The 21,886-nt window shown below is 34.9% G+C and overlaps 1 protein-coding gene across 1 annotated transcript in view; it reads left to right on the top strand.

Annotated features, from left to right (window-relative positions):
* The window catches only part of LOC124353238 (nephrin-like), a 32,336-nt gene that overhangs the window by 5,093 nt on the left and 5,357 nt on the right, over positions 1–21,886 (top strand). Inside the window, 10 exon segments of the mRNA XM_046803154.1 lie at positions 1,952–2,019; positions 2,022–2,160; positions 3,577–3,728; positions 4,188–4,332; positions 6,416–6,546; positions 11,097–11,256; positions 16,911–17,210; positions 17,621–17,917; positions 19,137–19,379; positions 19,851–20,017. Of these exon segments, the coding sequence (XP_046659110.1) occupies positions 1,952–2,019; positions 2,022–2,160; positions 3,577–3,728; positions 4,188–4,332; positions 6,416–6,546; positions 11,097–11,256; positions 16,911–17,210; positions 17,621–17,917; positions 19,137–19,379; positions 19,851–20,017 (1,802 nt within the window).

The following is a 21,886-nucleotide window of genomic DNA, read 5'->3' as shown; positions in this document are numbered from 1 at the left end:
TAGTTGATTATTCTTTACTGCGTTATTAAAAGACCATATAATCTATAGTATCATATAAAAGTCTAATAGTGTTTGCGTGTTTGTGTGTTAATCAATCACGTTAAACACTACAAGACTAACCGAACCTAATTTGTCATGGACTTTTTAGAGTACCTGGTTAACATATAGGCCTATGTTTTTTTTTAAATCCCTCCAATCTACAATACACTGATCTCTATAGTTGCCATACAAGAAAGGCATATTTTTAATTGAAAGAGTCTCTTAAATGTAATCTACTGTTCTGTGAAAACTTTTTCTGACAGAAAAAATTTTATGGTTAAAATATGTTATAAGAATTCCATTGCTACTTTTTAAACTGTTAATATTTATAGTTTATAAAGCATAAAGTAAGTTTGATTACAACAACTCTTCTTATTTTCGTTTCTGGAACCGCTGTTGTGCACTGAGTAAAAATCTGGATAGTAGGCCTAAAACTTTAAGATTCGGTAAAAATATACCTTGAGCTATCCGTTTTTCTCAAATATTTAATATACAGTGCTTGGTCAGTACTGTAATGGAAATATCAAAGACAAAGTTACTACGTAACTTCTGTTCAAAATCATCTTATATGTCTGTTGGTAGAAGTAGGTTTCTCAGACCCGTGCAAGTATGCATATTTAAATTAGATAAAATCAACTATGGCTCTAAAAATAATAAGACCGGGTTAAATTAAAACAGCCATAAATGGAAAATTGATGACATAGTTTCTTTGTCTTGCCACATTGTCGTCGGAAACTAATTCACTCCAACCAGAAGTTCTCATACACGTGTAAAAACTCCAATATTGCGTTTGAGGACGTGTGAACTTCTAGTTTGTAATTATTATTGTGTTTTTCATAGTATTGATAAGAATTACAAGCTCATTGTTTGTCAAGTCAGATGTAGGTCTTTGAAATATAATGTCATATTGTCATTGTGCTCAGTTTTTTTGTTATCAAACGAATTGAGTCAGTAGTCTTTATTTCGAGTTATTTACATAAAACTGTCCTACCCTCCATTATAAGTTCAGGTCATACAAATATCCGTATTTAAAAAACAATCACTAAACAGGAAACATTTTTTGACGTGACAACGTCTCTCATGAAAAAGTGTAACGCCCGGTAACGTTACGATGCCCGTCCAGTGGGTCCGCCGCACGGGATCCGCACGGGATAAAGCAGATAACTTTGGGTCCGCCGCACGGGATAAAGCAGATAACTATGTTTATTCGTGAACATGTGGAGTGCTTAGATTCGTCATTTACAACAACTACAACAATAAAGGTAAATAATTGTACACTGATATTTCATTATCGTAAACTATGATTGATTGATTAATTGTTAGATTGACACAAAAGTTGAGAAACTGAGTGTGTAGGTTATGTCATACTATTGACAAATGTTGATAGTGTTAAGTAAATTATTAGTTTAAATCACTCTGCAATCAATCGTAATTCAGTCGATTGAGAAGAAACAGCGCGTATTGCTAGTCAAACATTTAAAATAACAAATTATAACCTCTAACCTGTCATAACAGTGCGACCAAACAAACGAACTAAACCGACCAATCACCACGCGCGGAGTTAGAATTTAACTGTGTTTAGCAAGAATTTCAAATTCCAATTTTTAGTAAATGTTTTATTCAACTTTACCATTTACAATAACAAATTTTAATTAATTTCAAATTATGTACAATTTTTTAGTAAACAAAATATATTTCTATAGTTAAAATTTGTGCAATTCTTATTTTCATTCAATTCCTTGTTCCTATTGTGCAATTTAATAATATTCATATCAATAAATATTCTACCGAGAAAAAGACGTTGTCACGTAAAATCTTCGCCCGTAAAACCGACTTTACAGGCAACCACAATTTTTTTTGCAATGGCATTGTTTTGTGGGTTATGTTTTCTGTGACCCTCTGTTTGCCACAGGTCAGCCTCCTCCTATAGTGCGGTGGTACCGGGGCAGTACTCTGCTGGACTCTCGCGATACCAACAACAGTCGGGACCCCTGGCCAAGGAGAGTAGACTCGCGGTACGTAGACTGGACCGCAGTGACCTGCACGCCACCTACCTGTGTTCCGCCAGCAACAACAACGTCAGCACCCCGGTCACCGCTTCTGTCCGAGTCGAGATGCACTGTGAGTACCTACATACTCACTATTGCTTTGTAAAACGGTTTGAACCTAACCAACACTGAGATAAATGGGCGAACCCATGAACTGATGTACCTCTGATATCAACGACTATAAAAAGTGTGGCTACAATTCCAAAGTGTATGGTCCCTATTTTAATTTAAAAAACATATTAACCAAGTATATTTCAATTTGTTACAAATTACAGTACCTTTGCAGAATATATTGTAATTTAAAAATGATTTTTCATAAAATACTGTAATTCCTATTTAAAATCGCAATTGTTTTGAATGCATGATATTACACGAATATCTGATGAAATTCATCTGTATATAAGAGTTCTCTAAAGTGTATTCCACCATATGCAACATGCCACATATCCGGTTCCAGGACTGAGCTGAGCTGTGTGTGTTCCGACATACTTCCGGTCCATCTATCATCTCATACTTCAGCCACCTATCTCTAAAAGTATAAAATTAAATTTTTCTGCTAATCATTGCTTTACTTACTACCTAAGAACTCTTTCCTTCTACCTTTAGTGATATTTACATAAGGACAGTTATTCAAATTCGTAAGAATCATTGTCACTAAAGACACTGCATTAGACTGTCCAGTTAAGGGTGTCTTTGGTTAAAAATGAGTTCATACACATTTGACAGCACCTATGTACAGAGAGGTGTTGTATTTGGACGGTCAGCCCCTGACAGCTTTACTGCAGAGAAAAGGTGAACCTTCTAGGCGCGCAGTGTGATTTACTCATATTACTTGATCGGATATTTTGAAACGTGCCTTCTATTATAACCAAAAAGATCCTGTACAAGTACCTTAAATTTTCCCCGGCCTAGATTGAATCCGGGAATCAACTCAGCTTGCTTCTGGAGAAGTATTGAATATCAATAATAGATAAATCAATATCATACTCCTTAAGAATGTGTAAAATAAGGTAATTTTTTATAGTACTCTGGGAAATGTGTTTGTAAATGATCTTTCTCTTATGACTTTTACCAGCCAGAATCCACTGCCTGAAGAAAGTAAGAGATGTTTTATGTGTTCCACAATATCTTACTTGAGTTACCAATTAAAATACATCGTACAAACATTGGCGATTGTATAGACACGCTATGACTTTGAGTAGACCCATTTAATCTAGTATTTAATAACTCGCTTAGAGAAATACTAGACTGAAGCTTCCATCACTCTACAGCCTCGAGCAAATCCATCGGTGTCCATATCTATGGCAGCAGTTGCTTGTCGTTTGTCGTTCTCTCGGATATAGGTGACGGGTGGATCCCAAAGATGTATATTAAAAAAATGTATGTTGCATGATTAAAGTTTAAACACTGATTTTAGTAAAGGTTTGTAGAATATAGTCATGTCATTATTGATTAAATATCATTAATTTAACTGTGTTGTCACTTTCAGTCAAACCAATGAGCGCCAACATTCTCACGAGCTACGTACCGCTGTCTGCTGAGCGGAAAGTGGAGATAGTCTGCCAAGCAATCGGATCACGGCCCCCAGCAAAAATTAGTTGGTGGAAAGACAATAAACACCTGGAAGACTACACGGAGACGGTAGTTAATACCATAGTACATAATAGATCAATAACTAACAATACTGCACTACATTAGAATACACAATTGACCTTCATAGTGCTAAATAACTATAACAATGTGTCTAGATATGAGTAGTGAACTTCAGACAGTAAACTGGTGTCGTACCGCGACTATTTCTTATTTATTTACATAAAACTAGAGTTTTTTTGCAAAAAACATACACTCTTGTGACATTAAACCTATTACAAATCAAATTTAATTAATTTCGATAAACTTCTACCGTAGTAGAATCATGGTTAATTATCTTATCTTATTGGAAACATTTACGAATACATGTAATAAAAATTCTATATCAATGCATGTTTCTCCATATTTGTATTGTCCTCCTCGGGAAATATCACAATAATTATCTTAGTGTTACTGTAGTATGTAGTTAGTGCAACTCTCAACAAACGTACTCCACCGTTGTGGTTGTAGATCTCACCTGACGGCAACGTCACGATCTCCACACTCCTGTTCAAGCCCACACTGTTGGACCACGAGAAGACCCTCACCTGTCGAGCAGACAATGTGAGGGTCAAGGCGGGCGCTGAAGAGGACTCGTGGAAACTCAACGTCTACTGTAAGTAATTTAAGGTTTTACATGCGTACAAAATTATCATATTTATTATCCAAAGCTTCTTGATAAAATAATATGAACCACATGTCAGAAAGCAAGAGTTGACAATCATAATAAGTAAAATACTCGTAATTTAGTAATAAATTTAATTTATTATTAAATGACCACTATTATTTCAATATTACATAATACCAATTATCTTGCTAATACATTTTTAAATATGGTTTTAAGTTGTGTTATAAGTATAACATCTGATAATGTACTCTATTTAACAAATACTTTCTCTGCCAATAGTTAACTGATTCTATAATAACTTAAAAAGCTGATGTGATCGAAAATTAGTACCTTTAGCCATTTTCAATTCCTCATAGAAATATGATACAGGAGCATTTGTCAAAAAACGAATTAGCAAATAATTCTATACACTAAAATTATAGTCTATTGAATCTTCTTTAGTATGAAAAGTTTACCATTTGAAAATACTAATAAGATCTATATCTATGTATAGACATGCATATATAGATATGCCTAATATTTTTATCGCGGTATATATTTTATTACAACTTTTTTCCATAATCTAAGTAAAAACACCATTTTGCTCATACAATTACTACAAAATAACTAACCTTTAGTTTTCTAATACATTTGCTCCAAATGTAATGATTGTGGATTTTAAAAAGAGAAGTACCTTTCAATAACTTTAGTACCTTTCATGGCTGCTGAAATGTGCTAAAGTTTTGTGAACACTTTCGTTTCATACGGAGATTCTGAAATCATGACTATAAATTCAGATAATATATTTGGTTTCCAAAGCTACCTAAACAGTTTGTCCTGTTCTCTACATGTAAAAGTTACAGAGAGTGTACAGTACAATATTGTATAGCGAACAATATTAATTTGATCACTTCAGTACTAATTATGGTGAATTGAGTATCAAAATAATGTTTATATGCAAAGAGAGTTCTTTTTATACCAAAATATTGTAATTAGTGACCCTTAAAATTCTTTTGAAAAACCTTCTAAATCATATTCCTAATTTTTATTGAACTTCTATGGAATCTATCCCTTGTAAAATCGGCGCCCTTTCCGTAGATATATTATTCCGATGGCAGCACAGATTCAAAGCAGAAACTTTATTAAACATATTTTGATATAGTTTTAGTTACCGGTAAGAATACCGGTATGGCAAGAATGTGTTGATAACGATTTATAAAGACCGAGGTTGCTTGTAAAGGAAACACTTAAATTCAATCATACACTCCTTGTAATAGATTACATTGTAAGACCGTGCGATGAGCGGATGGATAACTCTCGGATACACGCTACACTTGTGTTATTCATTCCAGTTAAATTTGTCTCAAACTTCAAAGCTCATTAACCAAGTCATTGTAACTTGAGATTCACTTAAGCCTATGCTCATAATCCAACTATGAAGTTGTTTAATAACTTTGGCTGTGGGGAATCGCGGAGTTATGCGGCTTGTGTGAAGTTGATAAAAGTTAAACTTGTATAATTCCCTTTTTATGAAGTTGTGCGGCAGTTAAAATAAAGATACTACATTCTTGTAGTTTCTTAAGCAATAATTACGCTCTACTTTAATTTATCTACGCTGCATGTTCAGCGTACTAGACACCAGTCACGCCAAACCGGATTATGAAAGTACATTATATGATTATTACACTAATTTAAATACGTTATTTTGTTCGTTCATCTACACAAATGTACACTGGTTTATGTACTTTCTACAGTAATAACATCGTGTGTTTACAGTTGCATATTCTTATTAATTAAAATAAAGTCATTTTAACAACAATGTTGTTTTAATCTATTTATATTAAAATGCACTCTACTTTCAGAATACACATAGTGTATAATGTGGTTTGCTAATGGTAAGTTTAAAGGTCTGTAAGTACGAGGTTTCATGAAACTGTTGTAACCTTGTGTCAATGAACTGTATTAAATTAACAATAACACTGTTCATTATTCGTAGCAAAATCTCATAAATAACATTAGTTTAATTATTGTTGATACATAACAGAGAAAATATATAATAAATACAATATTAAATAATAAATGTATTTTCCAGTTATTCCTGTCCTTCAACTGGAGCTAGGCTCCAAAATGAATCCTAACGACATAGAGGAAGGAGACGATGTTTACTTCGAGTGCAAGATACACTCCAACCCACCAGCCTACAAAGTCATATGGAAACACAACGTAAGCAAACATAACTCTCTTAGTTTCTTATTTATGCAGTCAACAGAGGTGTGATAAGTGCTTTATGCATGTTTAATGCTGTTTAATATGCTTATCATGTTATCCACACGTACTTAACTTACAATTACGTACTTGGTGTACAGTGTAAACAGTTCAATCACTTCAAATGTTTTATTAATAAATATTTATAGAGTCATGCAGTCAAAAAATACTATGATTAGGATACACTGCATTCAATGTTAATTAATAAATCTTTCTAACAATTTATATTTACTCAGAAGAGTTACTAGATAACTTGAGTATAATCATTTCAAACTAAATATTTCTCAATTTCATTAAAATACAACGTATTATGTGATACTTCCTATTATCCGCGGATTTGTATACGATTTGTGCAAAACTTCTAAAAAAATTGGTAATGGTCACTGATAAATACCAAATCCCTGATCCATTTCATAATTATTAAAATTTCAGTTTAAAGAGCAATATTATGGTGCAATATAAAGTGAAAGAGAGGAGCACCTTTATGATTACTTATGAAATACACAATGTTTTTTGAAAAATTCCACAATATTTTAATAAATAGCCTGAAGAGAATAACACTTAAAGGCCAGATTGGAGGAATACTATGTCTGAGGCAATGAAAGCAATTAAGATGGACATAATAGTTATGGATCTCGGAAATAGACACGTTTAAGCTACATATTACGTATCTGTAATTTATTCCTAGTGCCTTAGAAGGGTTTGCATCGTTTCTTTAATCAAGAAAATAGAAACATCTGTTCATATGAACAGGCAATTTCCCTTAAAAAGCATGTAATTCATGACACTGGTACCTACTTCCACCGTAAGATGGTTCCAGTCCGTAGAATTGTTACCATTCTTGTTAGATCAAGAAAATATATAGATACGTTTGTCTAAAAAGTCTTCTTCAGTAAAAAAGTGTCTCGTCCCGAAAGTTTAAATCTATACACGAAGGGTTAAAAAACAAAATATTCTTTTTTTCTACTTAATTCGTACACTTTATTTTAGAATTTTTCTCTTTATGATAATGCTTTAGTTCCTCTATTCATGCAATGAGGCGTATGAGACAAAATCTCCTACAGTTTATCATCTTTACATCTGCTGTAACTGACAGAACTGAAGTAGCCTTTAAATATACCGCAGACAATTTAGACCATATTTTAAGGTAGTCCTCATGATATTCATGCATTTTCATTATTACTGTTTCGTACATTTTTTTCGCGAATTATCATTGCCTTTTTTGATACACTAAAATACCAAGATATAGTTTTGAAGGAGTTTATTTGAAATTTTTTTCCGAGATTTTGAACTTATTATTGTAGAAAATAATAACCTAGTGGCTTTAATACATACACTGATTAGCAAAAACATGTTTACTACGTTCTAAACGATTATACACGGTTATAAAGTTCTTTTTATAAATAATGTAACATGTTAATCATTTAATTAGTCAAAAAAGCGTCTTTAAAAATATGTAGTAGTTAGGTAAATAGTGAAGTACGCTCAATTTTAATGTTTATAACTTGTTAAAGCTATACTATTTTGGTGTCATCAGTAGCATAAACTTGAACTAAAGTCCTAAAATACGTTATATATTACAGAACGAAGTTATCCTCCACAACCAGAATCTAGGTGTAATCGTGAGCAACCAAGCCTTGGCCCTGCAGTCCCTCAAACAACGTTGTATGTTACAGAACCAAGTTGTCCTCCACAACCAGAAGCTAGGTGTAATCGTGAGCAACCAAGCCTTGGCCCTGCAGTCCCTCAAACAACGTTGTATGTTACAGAACCAAGTTGTCCTCCACAACCAGAAGCTAGGTGTAATCGTGAGCAACCAAGCCTTGGCCCTGCAGTCCCTCAAACAACGTTGTATGTTACAGAACCAAGTTGTCCTCCACAACCAGAAGCTAGGTGTAATCGTTAGCAACCGAGCCTTGGCCCTGCAGTCTCTCAAACAACGTTGTATGTTACAGAACCAAGTTGTCCTCCACAACCAGAAGCTAGGTGTAATCGTGAGCAACCAAGCCTTGGCCCTGCAGTCCCTCAAACAACGTTGTATGTTACAGAACCAAGTTGTCCTCCACAACCAGAAGCTAGGTGTAATCGTGAGCAACCAAGCCTTGGCCCTGCAGTCCCTCAAACAACGTTGTATGTTACAGAACCAAGTTGTCCTCCACAACCAGAAGCTAGGTGTAATCGTGAGCAACCGAGCCTTGGCCCTGCAGTCCCTCAAACAACGTTGTATGTTACAGAACCAAGTTGTCCTCCACAACCAGAAGCTAGGTGTAATCGTGAGCAACCGAGCCTTGGCCCTGCAGTCCCTCAAACAACGTTGTATGTTACAGAACCAAGTTGTCCTCCACAACCAGAAGCTAGGTGTAATCGTTAGCAACCAAGCCTTGGCCCTGCAGTCTCTCAAACAACGTTGTATGTTACAGAACCAAGTTGTCCTCCACAACCAGAAGCTAGGTGTAATCGTGAGCAACCAAGCCTTGGCCCTGCAGTCCCTCAAACAACGTTGTATGTTACAGAACCAAGTTGTCCTCCACAACCAGAAGCTAGGTGTAATCGTGAGCAACCGAAGCCTTGGCCCTGCAGTCCCTCAAACAACGTTGTATGTTACAGAACCAAGTTGTCCTCCACAACCAGAAGCTAGGTGTAATCGTGAGCAACCGAGCCTTGGCCCTGCAGTCCCTCAAACAACGTTGTATGTTACAGAACCAAGTTGTCCTCCACAACCAGAAGCTAGGTGTAATCGTGAGCAACCGAGCCTTGGCCCTGCAGTCTCTCAAACAACGTTGTATGTTACAGTACCAAGTTGTCCTCCACAACCAGAAGCTAGGTGTAATCGTTAGCAACCGAGCCTTGGCCCTGCAGTCTCTCAAACAACGTTGTATGTTACAGTACCAAGTTGTCCTCCACAACCAGAAGCTAGGTGTAATCGTTAGCAACCGAGCCTTGGCCCTGCAGTCTCTCAAACAACGTTGTATGTTACAGTACCAAGTTGTCCTCCACAACCAGAAGCTAGGTGTAATCGTTAGCAACCGAGCCTTGGCCCTGCAGTCTCTCAAACAACGTTGTATGTTACAGAACCAAGTTGTTCCTCCACAACCAGAAGCTAGGTGTAATCGTTAGCAACCGAGCCTTGGCCCTGCAGTCTCTCAAACAACGTTGTATGTTACAGAACCAAGTTGTCCTCCACAACCAGAAGCTAGGTGTAATCGTGAGCAACCAAGCCTTGGCCCTGCAGTCTCTCAAACAACGTTGTTTGAGATATCCTTCAATATATCCTTCAAAATATCCTTCAAACAACGTTGTATGTTACAGAACCAAGTTGTCCTCCACAACCAGAAGCGAAGGTGTAATCGTGAGCAACCAAGCCTTGGCCCTGCAGTCCCTCAAACAACGTTGTATGTTACAGAACCAAGTTGTCCTCCACAACCAGAAGCTAGGTGTAATCGTGAGCAACCGAGCCTTGGCCCTGCAGTCTCTCAAACAACGTTGTATGTTACAGAACCAAGTTGTCCTCCACAACCAGAAGCGAAGTGTAATCGTTAGCAACCGAGCCTTGGCCCTGCAGTCCCTCAAACAACGTTGTATGTTACAGAACCAAGTTGTCCTCCACAACCAGAAGCTAGGTGTAATCGTGAGCAACCAAGCCTTGGCCCTGCAGTCCCTCAAACAACGTTGTATGTTACAGAACCAAGTTGTCCTCCACAACCAGAAGCTAGGTGTAATCGTTAGCAACCGAGCCTTGGCCCTGCAGTCTCTCAAACAACGTTGTATGTTACAGAACCAAGTTGTCCTCCACAACCAGAAGCTAGGTGTAATCGTTAGCAACCAAGCCTTGGCCCTGCAGTCCCTCAAACAACGTTGTATGTTACAGAACCAAGTTGTCCTCCACAACCAGAAGCTAGGTGTAATCGTTAGCAACGAGCCTTGGCCCTGCAGTCTCTCAAACAACGTTGTATGTTACAGAACCAAGTTGTCCTCCACAACCAGAAGCTAGGTGTAATCGTTAGCAACCGAGCCTTGGCCCTGCAGTCTCTCAAACAACGTTGTATGTTACAGAACCAAGTTGTTCCTCCACAACCAGAAGCTAGGTGTAATCGTTAGCAACCGAGCCTTGGCCCAAACAACGTTGTATGTTACAGAACCAAGTTGTCCTCCACAACCAGAAGCGAAGTTGTAATCGTTAGCAACCAAGCCTTGGCCCTGCAGTCTCTCAAACAACGTTGTATGTTACAGAACCAAGTTGTCCTCCTCAACCAGAAGCTAGGTGTAATCGTTAGCAACCAAGCCTTGGCCCTGCAGTCCCTCAAACAACGTTGTATGTTACAGAACCAAGTTGTTCTCCACAACCAGAAGCTAGGTGTAATCGTTAGCAACCAAGCCTTGGCCCTGCATTCCCTCAAACAACGTTGATGTTACAGAACCAAGTTGTCCTCCACAACCAGAAGCTAGGTGTAATCGTGAGCAACCAAGCCTTGGCCCTGCAGTCCCTCAAACAACGTTGTATGTTACAGAACCAAGTTGTCCTCCACAACCAGAAGCTAGGTGTAATCGTGAGCAACCAAGCCTTGGCCCTGCAGTCTGTTAAGAAGAACCAAGCCGGGAACTACACGTGTATCGCCTCCAATGTGGAGGGTGACGGCGAGAGCAACACCGTACAGCTGAAGGTTATGTGTAAGTAGACAACTGTGAAGCGTAGACTAGTTCTTAGTATTAGGGGTTGTACAAGATTATAAAATATACTGCGGCTCGGACAGAGGGAAATGCTGGCTTGAAGCAACTTGATTGAAATAAAATAACAAATAAAAGTTAGAAAAAAATAATATTCTTAGAGTACATACATAGAAGACATACATCGAAGAGATTCTAAGTAAAATGTAAGATTTTGACCGTGGCACAGTATATAGAGTAGCCATTTCCAAGGGCTAAGGTTTATTTGGCATAAACAATATAAGACTTGCCCTTGACTTGGCTGAAACCTTGAACTGTCTGCTGATATTTTTGAACAAAAGACGGGTTAAACGAATACACCGATCTTCTTTCGAGAGATATACATTTTTTCACAGGGTAGCAATAAAAGGTCAGTTAAAGGTATCACTTTGTTGCTTCTGGCTTGTGCAAGCCTATCTTTAAAGTGGTTGTACTCGTTTATACATTGACAGATTCCGTGGAAAAAAGTGCTATTGGAGTTTTAATAAATTTTTCTAATAATTACTGTATAGTATATTTTTATAACTATACGGTCTGTATCGTTATTTGGCTAAAAATTTTCCGCATAATTTATTTGTTAATATTAAAAAATAACACAATTATGTTTTAATCATGTTATGCTATATATGTGGTTAACTTGGTTAACTATTTTTAGAGGTAATAATTTCTGAATAAAAATACAAGATTGTGGCTATTGGCTAAACAAGATATTTCTTGACATATTTTTATTTGAGATTTTTCGTTTGCAATGATGAATAATATAATCCGATTGTGACACCCTTTTGTGAAAATCCTTTATATCGAATATTTTACAAAGATAGGCCATGTGGCCGATCATTTTAAAGGTCTTTGAACACTCATTAGTTTAGTAAAACTTTTACAAATATCTAATCTCGTCAGAATATTTAGAATTTTTTTTGTGTTGTTTTCTTTTTTACTGGTACTTTTGTATTTTCATATACGAGTGACTACTTCTTATGTTGTAAGAAGGAAAAAGATAGGCTTAAGAACGGTATGTCGTTTGTCCTGTTATGCAAGATTTTCTGGCAGAAGTGAAATTTTAAAATTTGTAAACCTTAGCAGCCTTGTGCCCAAAATATTTTAAACGTGAACATAGTTTATGTAGTATATAAAATTAAAGGTAATTAAAAAATAATTAATCTGTTAATTTGAACTTTATTTCCTTCTCTTCTAGTTTACAAGTTATTAAAAAACATCTACTTTAATACGACTCAAGGATTATTTTGTAATTGAAAATAATAATTAGCAAAGTTAAAGCAAATTTGTGAAATATATATAGTATACTCGTAATATACTATACAAATGCATCAGACAAGAATTTGTATATTTTCAGAATTCCTATAATTACGAATAAATTGGTATGTACACGAAATCCATTACAGTTTTTTTAAATGAGCTGTTTATAATCTGAATGAATAAATAAAAATATTATGTTTCATAATAGCAATCGGTATACAATTTATCATACCGGAAAGGCTCCTGTAATATTTTAGAATGTCTCTTTTGGAAACATTATATTTTATTTAATATATAAATTCCTATTATCTAATGATGTAAAATTATAATATCCAAATAATGTCGAATAAATTTTAACCGTTTTATTTTAAAGTTAAAATGTTGAAATGTTTACATACCAAATCTGGACAAAGGTGTTTAATTATTAACTACAAATAAAATTAAGTCTATATTATGGAAAATAAAAGTAATATCTAGAAGATAGATCTTAATATATAATTTCGTAAACAATAAACATGCAAACACACATGTACTTCGAGAGAAATTCTGTTACATAACTCAATCATTTAAACCGAAACAATAATTTAACAACTATTCGTAACACTTAGTCATTATTTTTATTGTACTTCGAGAGACATTCTGTTACATAACTCAATCATTTAAACCGAAACAATAATTTAACAACTATTCGTAACCCTCAGTCATTATTTTTATTATCTTTGATTAAACATATGCACTTTAATATTTTAATATTTAATATTATTTAAAATTTTACATTGAGCTTAGTTCCGTATCACTACGAAACATGAACAGTTAGTTACAAAATCATGAGCACTACGCACTCCTTGGTCGTAGTGAAAGTGAAATGTTGCCTATACATGATGGCGTTATTAAAGTGGGGAGCGCCTGGACGATTTAAAGTTCTCTTGGCGATCAAGTAAAGTGGTGTGCGTACAGTTGAGGAATTTAGTAAAGGCTAGAATTTTAATTTTTAAACTTCGTTTGTTGAAGCTTTGAATCTCAAAAATTCAGTGACTTAATGTTTGATTTTATTTTGTTACCATTTAGAGTGACACCAGACTTTCATTGTGATCCATCATATCCGGATGGCGTTCAAATTAAATCAGCTTTAGAATTAAATTATTACTAAAGGAAACCATTGATTATTAAGTATTTTTTTATAAATGAATAAACTATTTATTTTCCAATTACTCTTTAAATAATTATAACAGTTACATTATTTGAAAAAAAAAAAAAATTATTTGATTAACTATTTTCTTTGGAGGTCCGCCAATCAAGTTACTTATTACTTTCCACTGTTTATATACGTCAACTTCACAATTCTCTAATATTTTTTAATAATACTTATTTTATTGTTTTAGTAATCACATTGCTTAATTCATTATTAAAATTTAGAAAAGTAATTTTTAAAGTTTCTATCGTATGTTTCCTTCTTAATACTTTATATAGTTTTTTAAGTCCCTCAAATTTATGCAAAATATTTTCTATTATTCAGGGGCTTAATATATTAGTCTTTAAAAATATATAATTACCACTACATTTATTACTACTTCGAAACATACAAGTACTTAATATATCATTAAACTTACGATAAGCAATATTTACATCATCCTCCGAATAAAGTTCGTCCCAATTAGTTTGTTGCAAATTAATTTACAATACATTGTAATCAACTATATATCTCTTTTAGCTAAATTATAATTATTAGACTGAACATAAGTGGACTTATCAGGATTTTTTAAATTTGTTATGATTACAAAAGAGACTAACACAGTGATAATAACACAGTGATCTTTTAAACTTATTTAACTACTCACATATAAACATATGATAATAATATGACCTACAGGTATACATGATTGAGAACTTGCTGTAACCCTAGTCGAGGAATTAATTATTGATAGAAAACCATTATTTTTAAGCAGACTATAGTTGTTGGAAATATGATACTTAACATCTAGGTCGACATTAATATCACATACGTAAATAACGTTATTATTATTATTGCTTAAAATTCTCGTGTTCCTATTCAAATAATAACTTATAAACTTGCAATCTGTACAAACATATAAGGATAAGAGAAAAATTATCGTTGTTTAACGTTTAAAATTACGTCAGCTAATGTCGAGTTTAACATGTTGAATATTTGATAACAGTACTGTCATGAACATAACGTAAGTCGGTGGACTACCGGTGGTTACGGTAGGGAAACTGAACGGAGTCATAGCCTTCATAGTTTATACAACATTGTGATAGTTGAGTCAGCAACTTGTGCAATATTAATAACATAGGTACAAACAATTGAGTGCCACCGTCCGATTTCACCGGGCGTTCGGGAAAAAATCACTAAAACTTAAAAAAAGATATTTAAAACTAATATTATATTACATTGTTCGTGAAGAACTGTTCTTTTCAAAATAAAATGCCATCGTACAATTCGGATCAACTGACTTGAACGAAAATCAATCTAGAAGTCACATATAAACAGTTTTGGTTGAAATTGCTACCGGAAAAAATGTCAAATTAGTTTCTTAAAATCTGTATAACTTACTCACACATTTTTTAAGATAACAATATACATTTTTCTAAATTTATAGACGATTGAATACCCTTTCCAGTGACGCGAACAAATAAAAGGATATTAATTGTTCTGTAATGGTATTTTGGTTGAAAAATGAAGTTTAAATAAATTCTGGAATGTTTTTTGTCCATTTTTGGTATTACTAAATTTAATTGTATGGCATTTTTTTATTTTATGTTGTTAGGCAGAGTTTTCAGGGAAAAATAAAAAAAGTTATGTTGATAGCTTAACAAATAATCAAAGTGTGAATTTTTCACAGAAACCTTGCAAAATGCCTGCAAAAGGGCTGGCACTTTTCAGTACAACCCAAATACTTGGCACTCAAAGGGTGTGCCATTTCTGGAAGAATGTAATATTGCGTAATTCCTATTATACCTTAGCTAAATTTGAAGTACTTTATTCACAATTGTTGTAACTAATTGTAATGTGACATGAGCCATTTTCACAAAATTCTCAAAGCTGCGCTGTTGACAGAGTAGCGGCAAGTGCCTGCTGGGTGCGTTACAAGCGGCCTTGTTAGGGCGGTCTTTAAGCGTTAACGATCCACTTGGCTTTTTTTAGCGTCTAAGGGTGAAAACCTCTTATGTGTTTTTATTGCGTCAAAACCTTTAAACATTTGCGCCTTATTGTTTTCACGTGAATCAAATTATAGCCCACTGTATGATAAATAAAATATTCACTCTGCTGCTAAAAATATAAATACAACTAGATAAATTTAAACTACAATTTAACAAAGTAAAGTACATGCTATGAAAATGGCATTCATTAGACTGTAGTAGTGATACAATACATTACATCACAATCATAAAAATAAGAATCATAAAATATCTACCTTTCAAAAATTATTATCAACCCCATATTGTAGACAAAATGATTAAGAATAAAAAAAGTAAAAATCCATAAAACCAACATAATACGGCGTAATCCTAATTATAATGAAATTCAGAAATATATGTATACCTTTCAATACTAAAATAAACAAAACTGTTCGAAAAACCTTTCAAAGTTCAAAATTTACATAAGTTATCAAACAAGAAATAATACATTTAAACTTATTGAAAACATAGTGAACCAAAAAGATGACAAACAAGAATTATAAAAATAATGTGGAGTACAAATAATTTACTGTAGTGACTGTGTAAGTATTATATTGGACAAACTGACAGAATTTTTTATAAAATATTTAAAGAACATTTACAAAAGATCTGGAAAACAAATAGCATGTCTACAATAAAATCAATCTTCGCAGAACATTTATTACAAAATGAGCATAACTACAAAAATGTTGAAAATAACATGGAAATTTTAGATATTGATAGGAAAGGAGAAAAAAACACGGACGAAGAATTACATATCTATCTAAATTATGTTAAAGATACTCATCACATTGTAAATAGCAATCTGAAAAATAAGACAAACCTAATTAATAAAAATGTATTAAGTAAAGAATACTAATCACAATTACAATCTGTTTAAATGGTCCACTTGTTTATATTTAGTTGTTTATTAAGTATTTAGGGGTTAATGCTCACACTAATGAGGGTTCAATACCACAACACGTGTCTGGAAATAAAATAATTTGAAAAAGGTTTTCAGTTCACTGTTTATTAAACATAATAGATCACAAGTATATACATTAATTCAAGTACAATATTTGGTAGTAGCATATTTAACACGAAAGATCCATAAATATTTAACTTTATAGTTTTGGTATGTATTAAAACGAGGTAGTGGGCCCTGACATATAATTCTGTCACAGACTCTCCGGTATGTCGACCTGACCAGAAGAGAGTCTATGGAGTGGCGAAGGAGGAGCGAGCTAACGTGATGTGTGAGGTGGACGCGTACCCGCCACCGGATGACTTCAAGTGGAGTTTCAACAACAGTGCCTCCACTCAAGAAGTGGCGCCGGAGAGATACCATTCCTCCCTGCAGCACTCCTTGTCTACTCTGACGTACGTACCTCAGAACGAGCTGGACTTCGGTACTGTCATGTGCTGGGCCCAGAACGCTGCTGGCAGACAGAAGGACCCTTGTGTCTTCCACATCATCGCCGCAGGTAAACACCGAGCACGTATGTTACTGTGAAACAGGGAAAATATTAGAGAATTAGTGAATACATTTACGAAATAGGTAGCTTTTACCTAAATTTTACTAAATAATTTGGTTCATTTATTGCATCCACTACTTGAAACAGCGCAGCAAGTTGGTGAAAATGTTTGAATTTATTGGTTTTGTGTATCACTAAATACTATAATATTTAACATTTCCCAGAACCAAAAAATTCAAAGGATATCTCATTGTTTTATGCCCTACCAAAAACGGAGGTAGGAAAAGGATCAATTTTCAACTCAACCAGTCCATTTTCACTTTAGCCTTCCAGAGAAGACTAAAGGAAATACTAAGATAATACTAGGCTAGGAGGTGGTATTTCAGAAAATACTAACCCTATGTAATATCATTTTCCAGGTCACCCTGACCCTCCACTGAACTGTACGGTGACCAACCAGACCTCGGAGTCACTGGAGGTCGACTGCCTGGAGGGCTTCGATGGAGGTCAACCTCAGCTATTTCACTTGGAGGTGTTCGATCTGGCGAGTGAGCAGCTGAGGGCGAACAAGACCTCGAACAGGCCGACATTCCTTGTGGACGGGTTGGGTCCTGGCAGAATTCTGCGAATGATAGTTTACGCTAGTAATGCCAAGGGCAAGAGTGACATCTACCCAATGGAGGGCTTCACGCTCAAAGTTGCTGAGAAGCAGACTGGTGAGTCGTATGGATTACACTTTTTTTCTTTGTTTGTATGCCCACAACTTAGCTTGTTTTTATAAATTAACTGTCATTTCATTTCGAAAAAATTAAAATCATTCTGAAGCAAAATATTTTAGCACTTAATGGTTTCTTTTTCAATTTTTAAGCATGTCATCAAAGACTTTCGAGAGAGGGAAGGGCCAGTTGTACTTGCGCCGGACTGTATTAGCAAATTTAATAATTACAGTCTTTAGAACTGAATTGATTCCTACAAAGACTGATCTGAGTAGATTGTAGCTCTCAGTATATATCTAATTTCATTGTCAATAGTGACAGCTATATTCTATATATATCCATGATAAGAAGTAACTTCGAATCAACTTCCACTAATACAGATGACTAGCTTCATTCTTTACTGACTGTTTACAACAAATTATGGGTCCAGTTGGGTCCAGTATAATAAAGATAAACGCTAACAAGCATAGAATAGAAGATTAATAAAAGATTCATACAAGTACTAAATTAAGAAACTATTACCACCTCATCTCAATTGGTATTCTACAATAGTATCAGAAAGTTCACGAGTTGGTATTTTACTCTGAAGAGGAAATGCCTACAGGGTTGGTTTCACCAAATTCCAACGAATAGAATTTCAAAATCTCGTCGAAAATAACGCATTCAATTGGTGATAGGGAAGAGCCGGAGGTGGATGTGGTGAAATGTTGTGGGTGAGACGTTACCCATGTCGTTGGTGGGAAGACTGGTGGTTATAATTTTCAATGAGACACGTTAAGCCGGTGATTACCACCTCCCCAAGTGCGTAGACAACCACCTCAGGCCGTTACAGTGAAGGCTCCCGCCCCTCTATTATGCCTGTTATCACGTTACCACTCCCTACTACTGGCTGTCGCCGTCAGGCAGCACGTTCCTTCTAGTCCAATCACGTGAATTGGGAGAGTAACAATTTAACAAACTGTTCCATAAACTGTTTATGTCAATATTGTCTGATTTTGTAGTAAATAGTTTAATGATCTCATCTTCTTACTTCTGAAAATAAATTAGTTAAACACTCTCACCTAGTTATTTTTTGGTGCTTACATTTCCATTAGGAGAACGGAATAAAGTTGTATTCTAGAGGACTCATAAACATGATGTGAAATACCATTCATAATAAACAAATACATGTTCGTGGAGGCTAAGTATTGTAGACTAATTGAGAACAACTTCCTCACAGGACCACAAGCAGGGTTCGAACTGACACCTGTGGTGGGGTTGCTGATCTTGGCCATCACTCTCCTGTTGATCTCCTCCATCATCATAGCGGGGGCTCTGCGGCTGCGGTCCGGCAACTCGGGGGGTGCCCAGCGGCCGCAGGTCCTGGCCATCAAGGACAAGGCGTCCTTGCCTCTCCGCTCTGACGTCCAGGACTTGTACGACATGGATGACAAGAACCCCGACCTCATTCCCTGCAACAAAGGTGTGTTTTAAATTAGAACCATGGATGTATTCGTAAAACTATACGTGGAGTTGATAAAAAACAAATTATTTAAACATTCCAAAATTATCACTATCTTGTATATAGCATTCATTGGTAGACCCTGGCTTCCTCTACCATGTTAAACTGCAAGCATTATAAATTATAAATAGTTAAATTAATTCGAAATAGAGTAAATAATTTGGTACTTAAAAATTATAAAAAATTTTAAAATTGAAAAAGAATTGAAAACGGAAAATAGACCAATTACTTTTACCTTACGTTAATTTTCATCAAGCATTTAAATGTAATACGTTACTAAAAATTGGAAAAATATGAATGTTGTGATATGTATAAAATAAGAAACCAGAGGAACACTTGTAGAGCTTTTCATAGAATCGATAATGAAATAAAATAATATTCTGAATTTTTTGGAAATAAATAAAAAGTTAAGAGTGTTGCGGTTGTTTCCAGGTTCCGACTACCAACTGGTTTCTAACGCAGGAACGCCGGCTGCAGGGGATGTTGTGACTCCACCCCTCGCCCTTCCATCGTATGAGGACAACCACCCCCGCAACAACGTCATCTCCAGGAACGATGACCTTTACGACAACTACAAGAACAACTACCTTTCCCAACGGGTAATGTTTCTTTATAAATACATTGCAGAATAGGTCGCTGAAATATCGTTCTCAACAAAAATACGGGTTAAGAACTTTTCAAAGAACAACATTGGGCTTTACTCTCTGTCCACTAAGGGAAAATATCAGTTGTCTGGTTCCCCCCCCTCACTTTTCCTGGCTACGTTCTTGACTGAATTTGGTTTTGTGTGCACACATATTGGCTATGTTAAGATATATGTTATAATTCTGACTATACTTCAACATAATGTTATAATAAGCATGAACTATGTTAAAAGGAAAATCGTAAATGTGGCAGTAATAAAATGGATTACAGAAAATGTTAAATCCGTTTATTACCAAATACATTCCAAGCTTATTACTGCAATAGAGTTTATTTGATTTACAAATTTTGACACTGCATAATTTTCAGTACAAGTGAACCGATAATATATTTTAAATATGTTAATGAACTTAAGAATTTAGGTATATTGATAAATAAACGATAGTAGACACGGAGTTTATCTGTGTAAACATTTACTACGAATTGTTTCTATAAAATATTTTTGTATCTAGTCTTCAAAAATAACGTATTGAAATTTTAAAATAAGCCTAAATTTTTCAAGATATTTTAAATCGACCTCGTATCTTAAAAAGCCTAACGAAGAATTTACTTAAGAAAATACTTTAAGGATCACTTAAAATTATAGTTGTAGATACTGGAGCAGCGTACAAAATTATAACCAATTCATCGGTACTGTGAAGGAAGCAGGATTTTTCCGGACATTTGCCATAGTTCAGTGAAACAAGAAATCAGTAACACTACGTTTCATCGGTACTGCGTGAATTAAACCTAGTTGTTGCCAATAAGTACAATATTACAAAAAGTCAAATTATCCTTAGCACGAATGATGTGTCCTGTTTTCACAGTAACCTGTCACGTAAAAATAGTAACCTAACCTTTAAACAAATAAATTCATCTTACGTTTCCTTCATTGTAAACATATTTTCGATAGCTCATTATCGATATTAGAAGTTAATACGATTTGTGAGGGGGGGGGGAGTTGGAGATTTCTCTGGACGTGAACCTTTGTTGTTTTGTATGTAATGTGCAGACTGATAACTCAATGAAAGCTCACTTAATTGCGTTTTCAAATATGGCCTGGAAATATATTTTAATGGAAGCAATAGCTTTAAATTTTAAATTACTCACCATATTAGTATTTGGATTACTTGAAAGGACCTATTCATGTTGAAAATAATACCAATGATACATTTAGTATTACGTTCCATAAACGTAAATCTCCTGGCATTTTAAACATATTAGATTTCTATACAGGCAGTGACAAGAAAACATTACTGGTAAAATTTTAAGATTTATTTATGTCCATATTAAAAATTAGCAAATATTCTAATGTAATCATTTCAAAGTATTACGTCTATATCTTAGGTCATGCTCGATACTTCCTGCGAAAAGATCCCTTTCTACGTCATGTTACCGTCTAAGTATAAATTATGTTACTTAAAACACTAAAGTATATGTCAGTTTAATCTCGAGATATCCTCCAGACCGATATCCGACACACAGGCAGAGAAACAGACAGAAAATACAGTTTGCCAGCATCCAGAGAAAAGGAAAGGCTTCGATTAAGAGAAATCAATAATTTACATATCACTACCACATGATATTTTGTGGAGCTACTGTAAAAAGTGTATTTAAAAATGCTCTCTGAGATACAACTGTAATATAGTACCTGCTCTAATGTTAAAATGTCCTCGTGAATTCGACAAGTTCGGTTAGCCCTAGAATAGTGTTGTCCCGAACTGCAATATTTATTCGCCACCGGCACGGCAAAGGTAGCTTTAACATATTCATCAGTCGAGTCTCCT

Source organism: Homalodisca vitripennis, chromosome 1, assembly GCF_021130785.1.
Source record: "Homalodisca vitripennis isolate AUS2020 chromosome 1, UT_GWSS_2.1, whole genome shotgun sequence".
Classification (NCBI taxonomy): Eukaryota; Metazoa; Arthropoda; class Insecta; order Hemiptera; family Cicadellidae; genus Homalodisca; species Homalodisca vitripennis.
The sequence above is the reverse complement of the archived record's forward strand: the minus strand, read 5'-3'. Positions and strand labels throughout refer to the sequence as shown.